General features: G+C 43.2%; 2 protein-coding genes across 6 annotated transcripts; one reads left to right on the forward strand and one right to left on the reverse strand.

The window, feature by feature from the left end:
* Positions 1–739: 739 nt before the first annotated feature.
* LOC128307467 (phosphoribosyl pyrophosphate synthase-associated protein 2) lies at positions 740–7,636 on the forward strand. 5 transcript variants are annotated; one of them, XM_053045328.1, is made up of 5 exons: positions 740–786; positions 3,433–3,814; positions 4,506–4,625; positions 4,840–4,959; positions 5,789–7,636. In XM_053045328.1, the coding sequence occupies exons 2-5, from the start codon at positions 3,795–3,797 to the stop codon at positions 6,657–6,659; spliced, it is 1,131 nt and encodes a 376-aa protein (XP_052901288.1). In that variant the 5' UTR covers positions 740–786; positions 3,433–3,794; the 3' UTR covers positions 6,660–7,636. The 5 variants fall into 5 exon arrangements, with proteins under 5 accessions (XP_052901288.1, XP_052901289.1, XP_052901291.1 ...); XM_053045329.1 differs by having other exon boundaries at positions 767–786; positions 3,600–3,814; XM_053045326.1 differs by lacking the exon at positions 740–786 and adding an exon at positions 834–961.
* A 277-nt stretch (positions 7,637–7,913) lies between these two features.
* Positions 7,914–14,731, reverse strand: LOC128307123 (corticotropin-releasing factor-binding protein). Its single transcript, XM_053044853.1, has 5 exons — positions 14,669–14,731; positions 10,903–10,975; positions 9,925–10,449; positions 9,700–9,848; positions 7,914–8,422 (listed from the first exon to the last, which is right to left on the reverse strand). Exons 1-5 carry the CDS (start codon positions 14,729–14,731, stop codon positions 8,168–8,170), a joined length of 1,065 nt encoding a protein of 354 aa, XP_052900813.1. The 3' UTR covers positions 7,914–8,167.
* Positions 14,732–17,237: the final 2,506 nt, after the last annotated feature.

Here is a 17,237-nt window from a genome sequence, read left to right on the forward strand (position 1 = left end):
CCAAACGTCTAGCGGATGTCCTTGCTGTCATCCCGAACAGCAAATACAGTAGCGTAGAAACAAACTTTCACAAACAAATAAAACTTTTAAAACAATTAAATAAATTTATATCGTTAACCGTATCATACATCGAGCATAAACACATTTCTCTACAAAAATAATTATGCCAAAGTTCATTTAAATATCAAACCTATTTAATCGAGTTCTCATAGGTTTCGGCCAACAAAGAATATCGATTATTGAGTGGAATTTTGTTCATAAATTACTGTATCAAAACGAAGAACAATAATAAGAATAAAATAAAGGTAGTGGTCTCACGAATCAATGGAAAACAACTTTATTTGAAATTCAAACAAACAGTTACAACTTTTCTTTTTATTTTTGTTAACTAGCAATTCAAATACTCTAGAAATTCTTAATGTTTTCTGAAAAATAGTGATTTTGCCCAACGAATTTAAACAACATTAAGCTGTTGTTGTGTTATGTTGTGATGTGTTGTAAGCAAACATACTAATTTTTCTTGGATCCTTTTTTTTGATAATTAATTTCAATAACAAGTTTAGAAGTATGTTTTCATAGAAATAAATAAAAAAAACTCAAAATAACTTTTCGATAAATTTATCTCAACTAGGATAAGTTGCCGAGACCACATCCTTCGCGGATGACTTTTGGGCCAAAAACTCCACCGGAACGCTTTGACAGCTGGCAAAGGGGGCCCAAACTGTCACAACAAGCGACCGTATGATACCGTATCTGTCGGCTGCGTGAACGGCACATCGCTTGCTGGTGTGTTATCCATCCACACTTTCTTGTGGTGTTCCGTATCGGGGTGTTGCGTTTTCGGCGTTTATTTTTTTTCTTACTTTGCGAATCCCCCATTACATTACATTACGCGAAATACAGGAAATCAGCGGTGTGCCTGTGTGCGGTGGACAAGTGTGCGACGCGATTTTCCAGCAAGGTTTTCAGTGTTTCCCCCATTTTCTCTCAAACACACGCTCTCTCAACCTCCACCTGTGGTTTTTTTGCTGTTACTCTTATTTTGGATTTAAATATAATACGTACAAGCACATTCGCGGGTCGGATGTCTTACAGAAACACAGAACGTCCGGGAAGAAGAACAACCGTCTTCACACACCTTTTCATTCACAATTAGCACGCGCACCCTTCCCGCCTTATCAAAACCCGATCGTTCAAGTACTCGACACCCCTTTTTTCTTTTTTTCTCTTTCTCTCTCTCTCTCAACCCACCCCGGGGTCGATAGTTTTCCATTTGATTCTCCTTTACTTACCCTTAGTTACACCTCTGTATTCTGTATCTTTACGCCTCTGTTCCTTGGTTTCGGTGTTGCAAGTGATGGTCTTTCCAAGCGCATCAGACAAGGCCAATTCCTTCTTGTAGGGGAGCCGTCTTTTGCCCTAACTCCACGGGATGCGGAAGTGTTCCCGGGGGGTAGCGCAGTGTGGACCGGGTGTAACTGTGTTTGTTTGTGTATGTGTGTGTGTTCGTGTTCGTTGTGCTCCAGTGTTGTGTCTTCGCTAATCAAAACCAATGTAACCAATTTCCAAAACGGATGGGAACGTGCGAATGAAGCCCGTTTCAATACAGTTTCAACAAACAACCAAGAATACAACCAACCGAACCAAACCATTACAACCCCCTATCAAGCTCTCTCATCTCTTTCTCTCTCTCTCTGTCTCTCTCTCTCTTTTTGTCACACTTTTCCCTGTTCTGTTTCATTGCGTTTCACCCCTCTTTCGCTCTTGTCTTTATCTTAGGACTATTGCGTACTCGGTGTACCACCTGTGTTTAATAGTAAAATCCAGACATTTTGCATATTCTTTTTGTTCATATTATCTGTGCTAGAATGTGTGTGTGCAGTGTGCCCACCAAAGCACACTGCCGGTCATAATATTAGAATTGTGTTCCATCCATTTCTTTGTTCGCTAGAGAGCGTTTACAGGGTGTTCAGTAAGTTCGTATACGTATTCTCATCATACTGTACTGATGTTGAATGTCAGGTTCAACTAAACAATTAGGCTAAACAATGTACAAAGTATTGACATCAAAGGTTCTCTTAGAAGGTCCATTTTTGGCCAGAAGGTTAGACGGATCTTGGATGTCTTTTTCTTGTCACGATCATGTCAACAACCCGGGTCAGCATTTGTTAGTTAGAATAGTTGGATTCTGGAGAATGATGTTGCTACCAGTCTCCAAAAACCCTCTACGGAGATGAGCATTACACTACGATAAGCTGCAATTTGGTCCAAAGCTGGTGTCGGCACGATTTCACCGACTTCCTGGATAAAGCTTTGGCGACTTCCAGTTTCTCGGATTTTAATTCTTTACTCTCAAGGTCATAACATTGCACCACTGTAAGACAGTATTCATCAAAACCTTGGACGTATTTCGCATGCAGTTCGTAATTGCCCCTTTGCATTGCGATCGAGACATGTATAAATCTCATAAAGAAGTACAAAAGAGCTGGATTGTTCAAAACAAATTATTGTGTATTTGTTCCTTTTAAACACTACTTCCAATAACAAAAACTAAACTTAAAGAAAAAAAATTGCCAAGTTTTTTTTTAATCTTAATTCCAACATGTATTCGAACTTGCTGAACACCCTGTAATCGAATGGGGGGGAAATTATACCGCCTCTTGTCACATGGTCCTCATTAATTTGAATTGTTTTTTTTACGCGCACACACATACACGCACTCCCATCTACACACACACACATACATATATCGATGCATTAGTTTGAAGAACAACAAACAATAGCAAGTTTCGTTTTACATTCATTCCTCATTTTTGCCACATTATGTTGTACTGTAGGCATGCTCGATGGTTATGCGAAGCAGAAACATACATCCTTTACCATCACCCACCACCTTTAACCACCACCAACCCTTCACCCCTTCGGTCTTGATCACACGCATCGCAAAACCGTTCGACGCGTGGTGTTTATGACGCGAACAGTGAGCATTTCTCTGCAATGCAAACTATTGTTGTTGCGTGCAACAATGTTGGCTGGAACATATGGTCCACCAGCTGTGGTTAAACACTTGCTGTTTCAACCTGCGGTGTAAGTAAGGAAGGTCCAGGATGCTGGACTTCCCTGGTCGTACTGGAGGAAGACTCAGGAAGGCTGGAATGTCTAGTCGTACCAAAGGATTCTCTTGTGTAGAAGAAGAAGTTTATGAAGATACTTCTTCATTTCTTCGCTTACAAACGCACCGGTATGATGAAAAACAACCCAATTGGTTGACTTTGGCTGAATTTAACGACAAATTCTGGATGTTGCCAGCAACATATGTTGCGCAATGCCCCAAAAACCTTTGAAATTCGTCATTATTTTCATTATTTGTCACGCTCACCATAAAGAAAAACAAAAACAAACAAACTATTTCCCATTTTACATCTTTTACAGAGTTCAAATGAGAAGCTGCTTCAACACCCGAAGAACAAGAACAGATTGAAAACAACACCAAAACAAAAACACGAAAAAGAAACAGTTTTGTGTGTGTGTGTGTGTGATTTTTGTTTTGTATAACGTACCACTTGATCGATGTTTCGTTTCGTTTTGTTCGTCTCTAGTTTGTAAAATTTAAAGCCAAAAGCAAAGCAAAACCGCGTCAGAAACGTTCAGCGTCGAAAGCGTAATTTTTTTTTTTTGGCCGGTCGGTGCCCCGTTGCACGCTGCACAAGTGTTGTTTGAAGTAAACATAAAGACGAAATAGTAGCAAGAAAAAAAAAACAAAGCAAAAAAAAAGAAAAGAAAGTTTAAACAAGATGCTTCTCAGCAGAAATAAGTAATTGTTGATTTTACTTTTCGTTATTTTTTTTTTAATTACTTCCCTCCCCTGTTTTCTTCGTTCCCATTTTCCTTTACACATATATATATTTTAAAAAAAAATGCAACCATTCCGTTCTTTTTCTCTCTTGCATCACTCAAGACAAAAAGCATCCTTGTTTGTTTACTTGGCCACTAGCAGTAGATATTAACACATTTTATTTGTAATGCTACTTGTAACACATACTAACATAAATATATAAATACACACACACATGCTGCATGCTGGTCCCGATTCATCCTTGTCCATAACCATATCCCCTAACAAATAGGCAACAAAACTAATCGTTCGTCTTTAACGATCAAACAAGTAGCACTAACCACCCCATCCACCCACCCAATAGAACCTTTTATGCCCTAACAACGGATAAATAGAAATGTGCCATGTTAGCTTGTCGTTTAATTTGTCCTTTGTCGATTCATTTGTTTACCGTCAAGACATCCTTTTCGCCAACAACAACAAAAAAACGAATAAAGAAAACTAACCTTATGCCCTAACAGCTGCCCCGAATTTTATAGAACAACCCCCTTCCCCCATCCGTGTCCGCCCAATCTCTGGTCCGTCCTCTAATCCCACAAAAGCAAAAAAAAAAAAAAGCGGCGAACGCTACGTACCAACCTGTCTACAAGTTTGCATCCTTCGTTAACAGACTCGGCAGCATACGCCCGGCGAAGCACCTAAAGCTCGACAGCATGGACGCACCGGCCACGTCCGACATCGTCATCATCAATGGGAACTCTCATCCGGATCTGGCGAACCTGATTGCGAAGTAAGCAACCGACGGTTCCAATAATTACCGGCTAACTTCCAACCCTCCCGCCGCAAATTCGGCTCAATATCGATCAAACGGAACCACCGTAACCGGTGACCTTCCCCGGGCGCAGCCATCGCTTACTTTACACACGCCTAGAAAACAGCAATAATACTTATGTTCTTTCATTTTTGCTCTCGTTTCATGCCCTTCTTTGCACGCACTCTGGTAGCCGGCTCGGTGTGGCAAACGGTGGTTGTGCGGTTTATCACAAAACCAACCGCGAAACAATGGTGGAGATTGGCGATTCCGTGCGTGGTAAAGATATCTATATCATACAGACCGGTACAAAGTGAGTTTCTGCTGTAATTGGTTTTAGATACGTCACCGTCCAGCGGCAGAATGTTTGCGTTTGTGGAAATGGAACATTTTCGAAGCATTACATCTGGGGAACGCGTGTAAAAGATGGAAATGGATCTCTGCAATCGTCGGGAGTTAACGATCTCCAAACGTTTTGCTGAATACACCATTAATTCGGTTTTAATCTTATGTTATTGCTAGAGTCAATTGCGACCCAGTATTACTGAGGGTGATACACTAAGGTCTAGAAATGGCAGTCCTATACCACTTAACGTTGTTATGCCGATAAAGAAGAAAAGGAGTCAATTCTACAACAGAGACATAGTCCTCATACAGCTTAATACGGCTGTGTCAGACGCAAACCAAATATCCTTAAATATTAGACTCATACACGTCTCAATCCACTGATAACTAGTCCTTTAGTGTTAGAATTCATGATTTTTTAACTAGATTACTATGGTATTAATGATCATAAGATAGAATACTTCAAGCTATTATGGAAGGCTTGCAACTCAGTTATGGAGTCGCAAGAAACCTGAATCCTCAATCTCCAAAAGACATTCTAAAGGTATTGGAAGCATTAGATGTTGTTTCCTGATACGCCGACAAACATTATGGCTCTGGGAATGAAAGACTCGTATTAGACGAATGCTCAGTGTCGATCGTCGTACTTCAAAAACACCTCCACACATCGCTGTTGCTGTATTCCAGCACTTATCTTATTAGAAGTAGGGAAGATCTGAACATCTTACCATTTTCCACCAACGAAACATTCTCCGTACACAAAATTCCCTCGGCTAACAACACTTTTCCCACTCCAGAGACGTGAACAACAACATCATGGAGCTGCTGATCATGGCGTACGCGTGCAAAACCTCGTCGGCAAAGTCGATCGTCGGCGTGATCCCGTATCTGCCGTACTCGAAGCAGTGCAAAATGCGCAAAAGGGGCTGCATCGTGTCGAAGCTGCTGGCGAAGATGATGTGCACGTCCGGGCTGTCGCACATCATCACGATGGATCTGCACCAGAAGGAAATCCAGGGCTTCTTCGACTGTCCGGTGGATAATCTGCGCGCCTCCCCGTTTCTGCTGCAGTACATCCAGGAAAGCATCCCGGACTACCGGAACTCGGTGATTGTGGCACGGAATCCGGGCTCGGCGAAAAAGGCCACCTCGTACGCGGAACGGTTGCGTCTCGGCATCGCGGTCATACACGGCGAGCAGAAGGAGTCGGAAGCGGACGAGGTGGACGGCAGGAATTCGCCCCCGACGCTGCCGAAGTCGCGGACGATGGATGTGTCGGGCGGTGTGCCGATCCATCCGGCGAAGGAAAAACCACCGATCAATGTGGTCGGTGATGTCGGGGGCCGGATCGCAATCATGGTGGACGATATGATCGACGACGTGCAGTCGTTTGTGGCGGCGGCTGAGGTGCTGAAGGATAGGGGAGCGTACAAGATCTACGTGCTCGCGACGCACGGTCTGCTCAGCCAGGATGCGCCCCGGCTGATCGAGGATTCCGCGATCGATGTTGTGGTCGTAACCAACACGATACCGCACGAGATACAGAAGATGCAGTGCCACAAGATTAAAACGATCGATATCAGTATTCTGCTGGCGGAAGCGATCAGGCGCATACACAACAAGGAATCGATGTCCTACCTGTTCAAGAACGTCACGCTCGAGGACTAGAGGCGGTACACTCAGACACAAACACCTACACGCAACACCCGTTCCCAATACCATAGTGTGCTTTTCTGTTCTTTTGCTTACCCTACCTGGTGTCTTTGCCGTTACGCATTTACACAACATAAAGAACAAGCTTCACGCTGTGTTGCAACAGTGAGAAGAGAGAGAGAGAGAAAAAAACAATATACAGGCGCGACAACAGGGACCAACTGCAAACCACAACAGCAAAACTTCCATTTTCTTAATGCTTTTTTTTAGATATGTTTTGTTTTCTTGTGTGTGTGGGTTTTGCTTTTTGAATTACGCAATAACTTTAGTTTGTATTTACCATTCTCCTAACCCTCCCACAAATCAGAATTTACCTCCAACTAAGTTTCTTATACACACACAAACATACACACACACACGAACACACATGAACACAAACGCAAAATTAAAGCTCATGAATATGATAGTGTAGTCAATATAGTGTAGCGTTATAGAAGGTAAGGATCTTGCCTGAGGCAACGGTCTATGAAAACAAATACAAAATATTAGCAAAAAAAAAAATAAATCCCGTTAGTGATGTGCGCTCCGGAGCGCACCAACGGCTCCGGGACCGGCTCCGCATCCATGACTCCGAGCCCTCGTAAATCCCTCCCTCCTCGTGGAGAGCAGTGGGTTCGGAGCCTTGGGTACGGAGTCGGCTCCGACATTTTCCGGTGCCGGAGTCGTTTTTCCCATCACTAAATCCCGTACTACAGGATAGGAATATTGTGAAACTAAAGAGCGAAAGTCTATAAGAGAAGCATTAAAGTGTAACAAAACCAATGTTTTGCTTCGTGTTGTCAGTTTTCGGCCCGCTCCTCTTTTTTGAGTTTTTTTTTACCCATTTTTATTATCCTTTTTTTTTGTCAAGTGAGGAAAATAGAGTACGATGGAAATGTCGGCCGAGATCTGCACTGGATCAATAAAGTACACAGAATGATTTTGGTATTTTATTCCGTCGTCTTTTAGATAAAATAGTTTCACCATTTAACCGTACCGAATCTGATTAAAGCATAACTTTTAGGGTTGGTTAGTTCGCATTCTACACCGCATTCTGTAACGTATCCGAAGGTGTTTGGGAACGGTTCAAGCTATACAACGGAAGGGAACCTGAAAGAATTGCATCGTTTAATTAGACTTGAGCCGGAACGATGGCTTGTTTTTGTGATAAGTGTTTTCTTTCTATTTTTCCTGCTCGCATTTGTTGTGGTTATAGTTTGTATCGGAAGTTTTCAACATCTCTGTATTTATATGCATTTCACAAAGGGATTTTAAAATTGTGCGCCAATCTGTGCTCCAACGATCCGTAGCGGCGATATTCCAATGTTCCATACCCGTGTGCCATTAAACTCCGTCGCAGATTGAATTTGGGCCTGTTGGTGTTGGTGTGAGGGGATGTATTTATGTCTGTGTCCTGTGTGTTGTGCGTTTGTGTGTTTGATGGTGGTGGTGGTGTATGCCGTTCGTCGCTAGTGTGTCCCGTTTTACATCTCGCAGATTACCGCCGCCAGCCGGAGGTCTGATTCGTCGGCCATGCGCATCGTCACCATTGCCTGGTTGTTGTACCGTCCGCTCGAGATCAACCGGACCGAGGTGGTACCGCACAGGATCGTCTGGTCCAGGTCCATCCGGCCACGGCTACGGCCACAGATTGTGCTCGCACGTGCCAGCTGACGGGTAGGGTCGAGACCAACCGAACCACCGATCTCGAGCTTATCCTCCGCCCGGACGCGTTCACACTAAATCAAAGGGAAATGGAAAGTTTGAAATAACTAGACATCGTGAAGCACTCCAAAGTGTCCACCGTTCAATCTTGAAGACTCAAACGAATGGCTAAAGGTAGCTCTTTTCGACCGCAGTTATAGGCGATGGAATAGATTTTAGGTTACCAGGACTAGAACAGGTTACCGACAGGTCATCAACATGTTTCCAGGAAATTTAGCTCACAGCTGCACTTCTCAACACCCGGTGTTGCATCCGACATCTAACAGGTACTTTACCTAAAGATCTAATGAGCTCGCTGAGATCCACGCGGCCCTACTAACAAGATATCTGCTCCGCTAAAGAGCTTCGCTAGTCTGTAGTTGACTCTTATTATCCACACAACCCTGCTACAAATATCGGTGAGATCATAGAAGATTTCCTTCATCGCAGTCCAAGAGTCGTGTCCATCAAGCATCATCGGATACATCAATGTGCAATAAGTGCTGCAGTTTGATGAAGTCTTCTGTATCGAAGGCATTTGTGGAGCTAGAACAATGCATCTTCCAATATAGCTCTTTGGCGTCAACTTCTGAGTTATTGAATTAGGTCCTATCATAGTCAAGCTGGTACGACATCTTGGTAGACAACCAAATTTAAAAGACGCGGTAGATCTATGACTTAGTAGTGATCACACCGCAACAAAAATGCCTGCCAGATCTATTGAATATTTATCAACCTTGATAACACTAGTCTATGATCTTGGAAGGATTAGAACGGTTCCAACAGTATTTGTGATCATTTACTAAAACACCCGGGACTAGGGAATTCCTACTGCTATATGGTCTACGACTTCCATATCTCGTCCCCATCTGTTTTCATCTCATTCAACTGCAGTTTATTGATGTACTTAGCAAAATGATCATGTTTCCAGTACAGAGTTCGAGGAATCTTCGAGGAATCACTTAGAAAACTCTTTAGACCTGAATTATTCATGCCTAATCTGGACTGACCCCGGTAGCATTAATCGGTTAAATGTGTAATGATACACCTAATAACCCACCAAACAACCTACTAGGGGTTGTAGTCCTAGTAGGTCTCTAAGCAAAGCAAAAGTAGGTAAGCAAAAAAGAGCAAGAGCAGTGTTATGTCATCATTATAACCTGTGTGAGCACTGAGAGCTCATCTCACAAAAGGCACAACTGTTTCGTAACATCTCAGCAATTATGTAGACATGCACAGCGAGCAGTAGAAAGAAGACAACAATCGGATTGATTTGATGTTATAACAAGATTGTCGAACAAACGATACTCACGTAACGGACACTCTCATTGGATTCTCCTACTTCCAGGGCGATGACGGAAACGACGGCTGGAAACAGTGCAGTCAGTGTACAATTTCTTCGCTGTCCGTAGTTGCGCAACATATAGTACGGTGCCAAACCTTCCGCCATAATGTTGCAGGCTGAAAGATACGAAAGGATACGTCTGTGTGTTTTTTCTTCAATTTTCCCGGTAGATGGCGCTGCGATGCGACTCACGTTTTGGGTTGTAATGGAATCGAGCCGTCAGTACGAATGAGCCACGCTCCGGTATGCGATACTGCACCAGAGCCGCGTTCTGGCTCGAACGGAACACCCACGCACGCGAGGCGACCGAACCACCCTTGACGGGCCACGGTCCGCCGGTCTGCTCGGCACAGAACTCCTGGACGCGCAGTTCGAGCGGTTTGTCATGGTCGCGTTCACCGGGGAAATATTGCCCGTTCAGCTCCCAGCCGTCGACGAACGCCATCAAACCACCGGTACGGCACTCCACGTTCACTTGCTTCATCGTGATCTCGATGGTTTGGTCCGGATCGGCAACGAAGTATACGCCACAGACAGCCGGTTCGCCCGGTTCGATGTCCTGGTCGGCATGCTGACTGGCAGCGCCACCTTCCGCGGACGCCAGTTCCACCTCCCCGGCCGTTGCCATCCAGTGGGCGCCGTGCTTTGACGTCGATCGGACCGGTGGCAGCTTGACGTACGAAAATTCGCCCTCCTCCGACGTAACGTGCATGCAGTCTGTACCATACCGGGCGAAAGGGACAAACACACAAATGTAGCGAACACGGCATATTTGTCGCTGGCAGCGTGAAGCCACACGGCCCACAAGAAGTCGCTACCAAGTCAGCTGTCAGCTGCACGCGAAGACGCTCAAGTCTTGGAATTGTTCCTTCCCCACCCCCCTCGTAAATCCCGCGTGGCGACGTGTCACGTTACGAGCACTTCAAACTTCATCTTCATCTGGCCCGGGAAGCTGGCGTAACGGATCGGCATGTGACGCGCACTCCCTGCCCGCCTACCTTCGTCACGTTCCGCTTGCTTCCCACAATGCGATTCGATTTTGAAGCGGAATTTCGCTTGGAATTGAAGTGCAATCGAGACAAGTGCTTTCGCAACAATTATTCCTACAACTCCCATGCCCATGGCGCCCCACCATCACAAACACTCCCTACGGCTAAGATTGCTACTTACCCGTGATGAGATGTATCTTTTCCTGCGGTACTGTTTCCTCGAGCTCAAACGATCGTCTAACTGCGTGCCAAGCCTGGAAGTACAAATAATGACGATAAGCTCCACCTCTTACTGTGGCAACAGCTTACGTGGAACGGAGGATTTATCTCCGGGATATTAAAATAAATCAGCTATTTTGTTAAGTGTCTATTTTTGCTTCAAGATGCAATATTTATATGGAGATCTATCTTGGGGATTTGAGTTTCAAGAATGGCTCTCCTCATGAACCTTAATATCCTTGAACACCTTCTCGTCCAAGTAGCTGTCAAAAGTTTTTGAAGAATTTTGTTGAAGTAGAGGTTCTTTTCAATTTTTTGTTACACCGAATTTCTTGTTCTTAGATGCTAGGATTTCCAATTGCTCTCTAATTGCTATCATGTTCAGGTGACCTAGGAGTTCCAGAGATCAGGAATAATTGTGTGTAACAGAAGTTGATCAATTATTTCACAACGAGATCATTCCTGCGAACCAGAACTGCGTCATTTTCTTGATGATGTTATCAATTTGAGATCTAAAGCGAATCGTTATCGAATACCGTTAGATATGTCATTTTCCAGGACATCTTGTCGTTCTTCTAAACGACTATTAATTTGTCGTGGAGTAGTAGTATTAAACAGCAGCAGTCTTCATTATATTGAATTTCTATCGATGCAGGATCTTCATCTAGCTGAGTCTAAGACTAAGTACATCTATTAGCGAATGATGCCACAAAACATAGTTGTCATAATGTTATTCTCATTTCGGTTCGAGAGATCCTAGAATTCTGAGATTCCTTACAATGGCCTCAAAGGTAAACGTGTCAGACTTCTGTCTTTGAAAACTCCCAGATCACTCACTCCCATTATCACACGAATAATTCTGAGAGTATCCCAATTGGAACCATTGAGAGGTTGTGAGTCTAAAGCTTTTATGTTTGACTTCTTCCTTTCAAAAACCCGCCAAAATGCTAACAAAAAGGCTTCATAATTAAACAATTCAATAAATTTCAAAGCGGTTTCTTCCAGAAATAGAAAATGGAATCAGAATGAATGACTGAAAATTGCTCTTCACGAAGGTTCTAAAAAGGGTTCCAATTAAAAGTTGACAACTGTAAAAGTAGCGTAGATAATGCATAGACACACAACAATGCGAAAATAAGCGGGGCTAATAAATTGCTATCGAAAGGCAACGCCAGGCTAAAGTTCACTTTTGCTCTGCCGATGGCTAGAAAGAATTGAACCATTAAAGAATGAATCATCCCTTCCTCAGAACCCTTTTCCCTGCTCATCACCTCCGAAAGTAACAAAACGAGATGACAATATTGATGGCGGGGGCGAAAGAAAAAAAGAAAACCCCTCCCCGAACCGGAAAGAAATGTTACTTTTAAATTAGTTTTTCCATCGTTTTGTTCCCTTGCGAATGGCCACTTTTGTTTCGTTTACGTTTGCGAAAGGTTCCCACTCAGCCGGTGTTATTAGGAACGTGGACGAGAAGAGGTGAAAAAAGGCATTAAAACCAATTGCTGGAGCAACCGACCATCAACGGTGTGGAGACAAAGCAATGTGGCGAACGCGAACCACCATCGGAAGCACCCGTTTTTATGTTGTAATTAATTTGCGTACAATTTTGTGTCCGTTTTTTTTTTGCTTTAACCTTCCCGCTCTCTATTCCTGCCGATCCCAGATGCATTAAAGCGTAGGTAAAAATTAATTGCAAGCATCATGGCAAAAGGGCACCAGTTCAGCCATTTTTTTTCCTCCACCGAAGAATTTCGAGAACAACAACGAATGGGAAAGGTGTTTAACGGTGAAGCGGGAAAAACTTTACACCTAGTGGCGCCTAGAGGATAGGGGAAGCGCGACCACCGCGAAATGAAACGCAAATATAACACATAATTAAATTGTGCACAAATATTCAATTTCCCTCCCAGTTTTGCATTCGTGTTGCCCGTTCGCCGCAGCGCAAAAAGAGCTAGAAGTTAAGGCGAGGAACCGTGCGGACGCTTTTCACGCTCATTGCGGTACGTCCAGGTGTTCTGTTCCGCGGTGTATCATTTTATGTATGTGTGTGCGGGAGAAAAGAGGACAAGAAACGCCATGCCGCACTTTGAGCTAATTTAATGTGTAACCTGCAAGTGGAAAGGACCAACTTTGAAGGTTGTTTTATTGCAATTTTCCTACGTTAAAGTTGATGGTGTTTTGCTGCAGTAGTGCTGCTATCAGCGAACAGAGTGTTATCATTTTACATCTGTAAGTGTGCTTCAGATTGCGGTATTATTTTCCAACACACTGCAAAAGGGCAGTAATTACGTTAAAAGCTTCCCTGGGGGCGCGTTCCAGGCGTAGTTTGAATCATTCTCGCTTTTGCAAATTACGCTTCAAGTGAAGCTTTAGCGGGAAATGCGTTATGAGGCACTGTGAGCCAACATTGAATGTTGGATATAGTCCATTTAAATAAGGGAATAAATAAAACATGGCACGAAATTTTATTAAAGCGACTAAATAATTTAAAAATTATAGAATGTGGAAACAATGGTACGATATGTGAAATAATAGTAAATATTGTATAAGTTTTAGTTTTAACAAAGCTATCACTATCACTTGGCTATCACTTGAAATAGCTAAAATTATTAATCAAAACAAATGTCCCGATGGGCGACCGTTGTGCGTTACTAGCAATTCACTAACGGTTGTACTGGTAGAATCCGCCAGGTGGCGTTAGTGACATTTTTGCACATTTTTGAATTGCAGTCTCGTTACGGCTGTTTAATGATTTAAAGCATTATTTTCGCATCGCAAGATGAATAAAATAATGATAATAATATTTCAGCTTCATCTCCGCTTAAACTATGCAAGGACATGAAGCCTAATTTACATCGCTATTATTTCATTGCTAACCAAGCATTTCACTCCCGGGGAAAATAGAATAAAAAGCCCATACCAAAAATAGCTTATAAATAAATCAAATCGTTCACCGTCAAGTTCACACGCATGATTTGACCGGATCGGCAATAATGTTACCCGGGGTTACCACCAAAAATTCAATTATGTTAAGAGACCCATTTTTCAGAAAGCATCACTCATTGTACCTGGTGTTCAATCTTGGCAAATGCCACTCGGCTCGAGTACCGTACCGGTAACCGGTAACCGTAACGAAATGCAAATGAGGTACCATTTTCCCATCGCGGTTCGTCCACCTTTCCCTCCACTGGGATGCAAATGCAAAAGCCTCTTTCCATCATTTAAACAAACAAAGAAAAAACAAGTAACGCCCAACGCAAAGGCCAACAAGTGGCTAAAGGCAGCAAAGGCAAAACCCACGTACATGCACGCACACATACAACACACACTTCCTATGGTCGTTGATTCGCTCGTCACATATGTATGCTCTCATGAAATATGCAGTAAGACGCTTGGAAGGTTAAGTGGTTTCTTCTTGTAAAAAACAAGAGTGGAACTGGAGATCGGAACAATGGGTGCAAAAGGGCGGGGGGAAGGGAGGAGGGGAGGAGGAGCACGGGTAAAGGTAGCAAAAATGGTGTAAGTTACACATGCACGTACACAATAGGGCTAGGACAGATTTGCGGCCGATGGTGTGGCGGTGTATGCAACAGGTGTACTGCGAACCGAACAATTGGCCGGATTGTTGCAGATGCAACTGATGCTGTAAAATAACACCTTAATAACACCAGGCAAAACAAAAAACCAAGGGGAAGGAAAAAAATAAAACAAAGTGTACATTATCCTACCTTCGCCTGGAAGCAGAGGATCAGCACCTGAAAAAACAACATCATAACACCCCGCATCGCCATCCTTCCTTTTTGCGTCTCGGCCTTCCTCGGTCTCACGCAGGGGCGGTCCTGGTTTCTGTCATGGTGAAAAGGCAAAGTTAGGAAACAGTTTTCAAACGGTTTAATAGCGTCAAATAAAAAAAAACAATACAGTTTTTCCACTTGCTAAGCAACATTTTAGTTTGATAATTTCCTTTAAGGCGTGCTGCAAAAGCTGTACGGTTGGTAAACTTAATATTAACTCTTTTTTTTATGTTTGTATGCATAACTTTAGGCGTGTTTTGCTAGTTTTTTCACTTAATTTTCGATTAGTTTCACAAACGCTTAAAAACGCCTACATTTATGCAGTTTGTCTTACAGAAAAAAATAGTATACTATTACTAGCAGAACTCGACTTGGGTGTAACAGATTGCAAAAATTTTGAAAAATCTACTAAGTAATACACGCCTAAATTTATGCAATTGCTCTAACAAAATTACCTTTTTTGAAATATTGTTTACAGAGCTTGTCTTAATTTGACCAGATAACAAAATGTTTTATTTCTAAATAAATAATACACGGCTAAATTTCTGTAACTTATTTTGAAATATTGCTTTACTAAATAGGTGCTAACAAAACTCGCCTTCACTTGAAAATATAACAAAAAAATTAAAATATTAAAATACGTACGGCTAAATTTATGCAATCTGTGTTGCAACATTACGTTACTAACATATAACAGAACTGCTCTTTATTGTAAAAATTGCAAAACATTCTAAAAGTTAGATGGAAACATTAAAATTGATTCTAACTGTTTCAAACAAAATATTTGTGATTTTACTACAATAATCACACAATAACTCACACTGATTGTTGATCAAATTTGCTCGGTTAATTGAAATGTGCTTTTCAAACCGGAATAACACCGTTATTTCACCACCTTCCTGCCTCTTCCTCGCTGAACCTAACCAAAAATGTGGTCCGTTTTAAAATGGTGGCCCTTTCGGAACCATCGCTCACTCGATCACGGGAACGATCGAAACTGCAGGAATCTGATCTTAAATAGAACACAACACAACACACACCCGCACACCCACTTCCGGTGTGGAAATCGACACTACACGATTAGCACGGTCACGATGGGGCAAATTTTTGTGAAGCGTACGCTTGTACGTTCAGTGTTTGATCGACGTTGATTGCTGACGGGTACCGTTCCACTGGGTGACGAACAGGCGACTGGCTTCACTGCACGGGACCGCTGGCAAACTCAACCGGCAGCATCCGGTCGGACAGTTTCTGCGAATGCGACCCAACGGCGGCGGTTGGTCCCGTTTTAAAGCGTACGAGATTTGCTCCATCCAAACCCTTCTGCGCCCCTTTCCCCCTCCCCCCTCCACCAAGCCCTGCCCGCACGCTGTGCCTGTCTCTTGCGCACACAAAGAAACACCAGGCGCCTCCATCGGCTGCAGCATCTCGCGTTGCGAATGTGTTTGTTCGCGTTTGTTTGCCTTCTCGCTCTGCGCTTTCCTTCACTCCCGCGCTGTTGTGGGCCCCGGCCCGAAGTGCGTGCCGGAACTTTAACGTTAGCCTTCTCTTTTTCTCACCATCCGTCCTTCCAACGAGCGAGTTCTCCAGCAAAAAGCATGCTCCTGATTTTACGATTCTTTTCGAATTGTGTCGGTGGGTTTTTCTTACATTTGCTTACAGGGGTTTAGGAGGTCCTTGTAGAGCGAAAGTAAAGTAGGTTTGTTACTTAAAAAAAGCTGGGATGTTGTTGAGATTTTCTACATTTAAGGTGAGTTAAGCATCAACGTGTTAGTGATATTTTGAGGCGATAGTATTATTTATAATTTTTATTACTCACTTCCCTTTTTTTTATATATTTATATAAGTACGCTATTCTGTAGGACGAACCCTGCAATAACCAAACCCATATGGGAATGTTATGGCAAGTGGATAGACCAACAATGCTGAGTGTTAAGTAACTCTTCAGAAACGACAATGGCAACGCAACAACCTCCATTTCTGATCAACGCGAACGCCGAATCCGAACATTGCACCGAATATTCGCATTCGTCCAGATAAGGTATACATATTTTTTTTAACTCTCCCATTCGCTTCATCACAGTCAGCATTCAGCCTTTCCTTTGCGGAGACGGTACTCACACCGCAGTCGCAAACAACGGCGAAAACGTGATCCCGTGCCATACGGTACCGGAAGCGAACTGGAATTGAATTTGAAAAAAAAAACGACAGGATGGACAAGCGCATCTATCTATTCACCTCGCATTCGCAGGGGCTTTTTCCGTAAGCGTAAAACCCGCTAAGGATCCATGGGACATGTTGCACTTTTTCTTGCGGTGTCCTTTGGCAGGATCTTGCACGCATATCCGTGTGCCCGCCGACGCGGAGTGTACCAGGGGACGAAACTTTGCGAAACTTTCACTCGCAATGGTCGCATCACCACTTCACGATGGTTTTCGTTTTTGTTTCGCACGGGGCGTGAATAAAAGGTGAGGGTTTCACCGGGAGCGATAGGATCACAGTC

The sequence above is a fragment of the Anopheles moucheti genome, chromosome X, assembly GCF_943734755.1.
Source record: "Anopheles moucheti chromosome X, idAnoMoucSN_F20_07, whole genome shotgun sequence".
Taxonomy (NCBI): domain Eukaryota; kingdom Metazoa; phylum Arthropoda; class Insecta; order Diptera; family Culicidae; genus Anopheles; species Anopheles moucheti.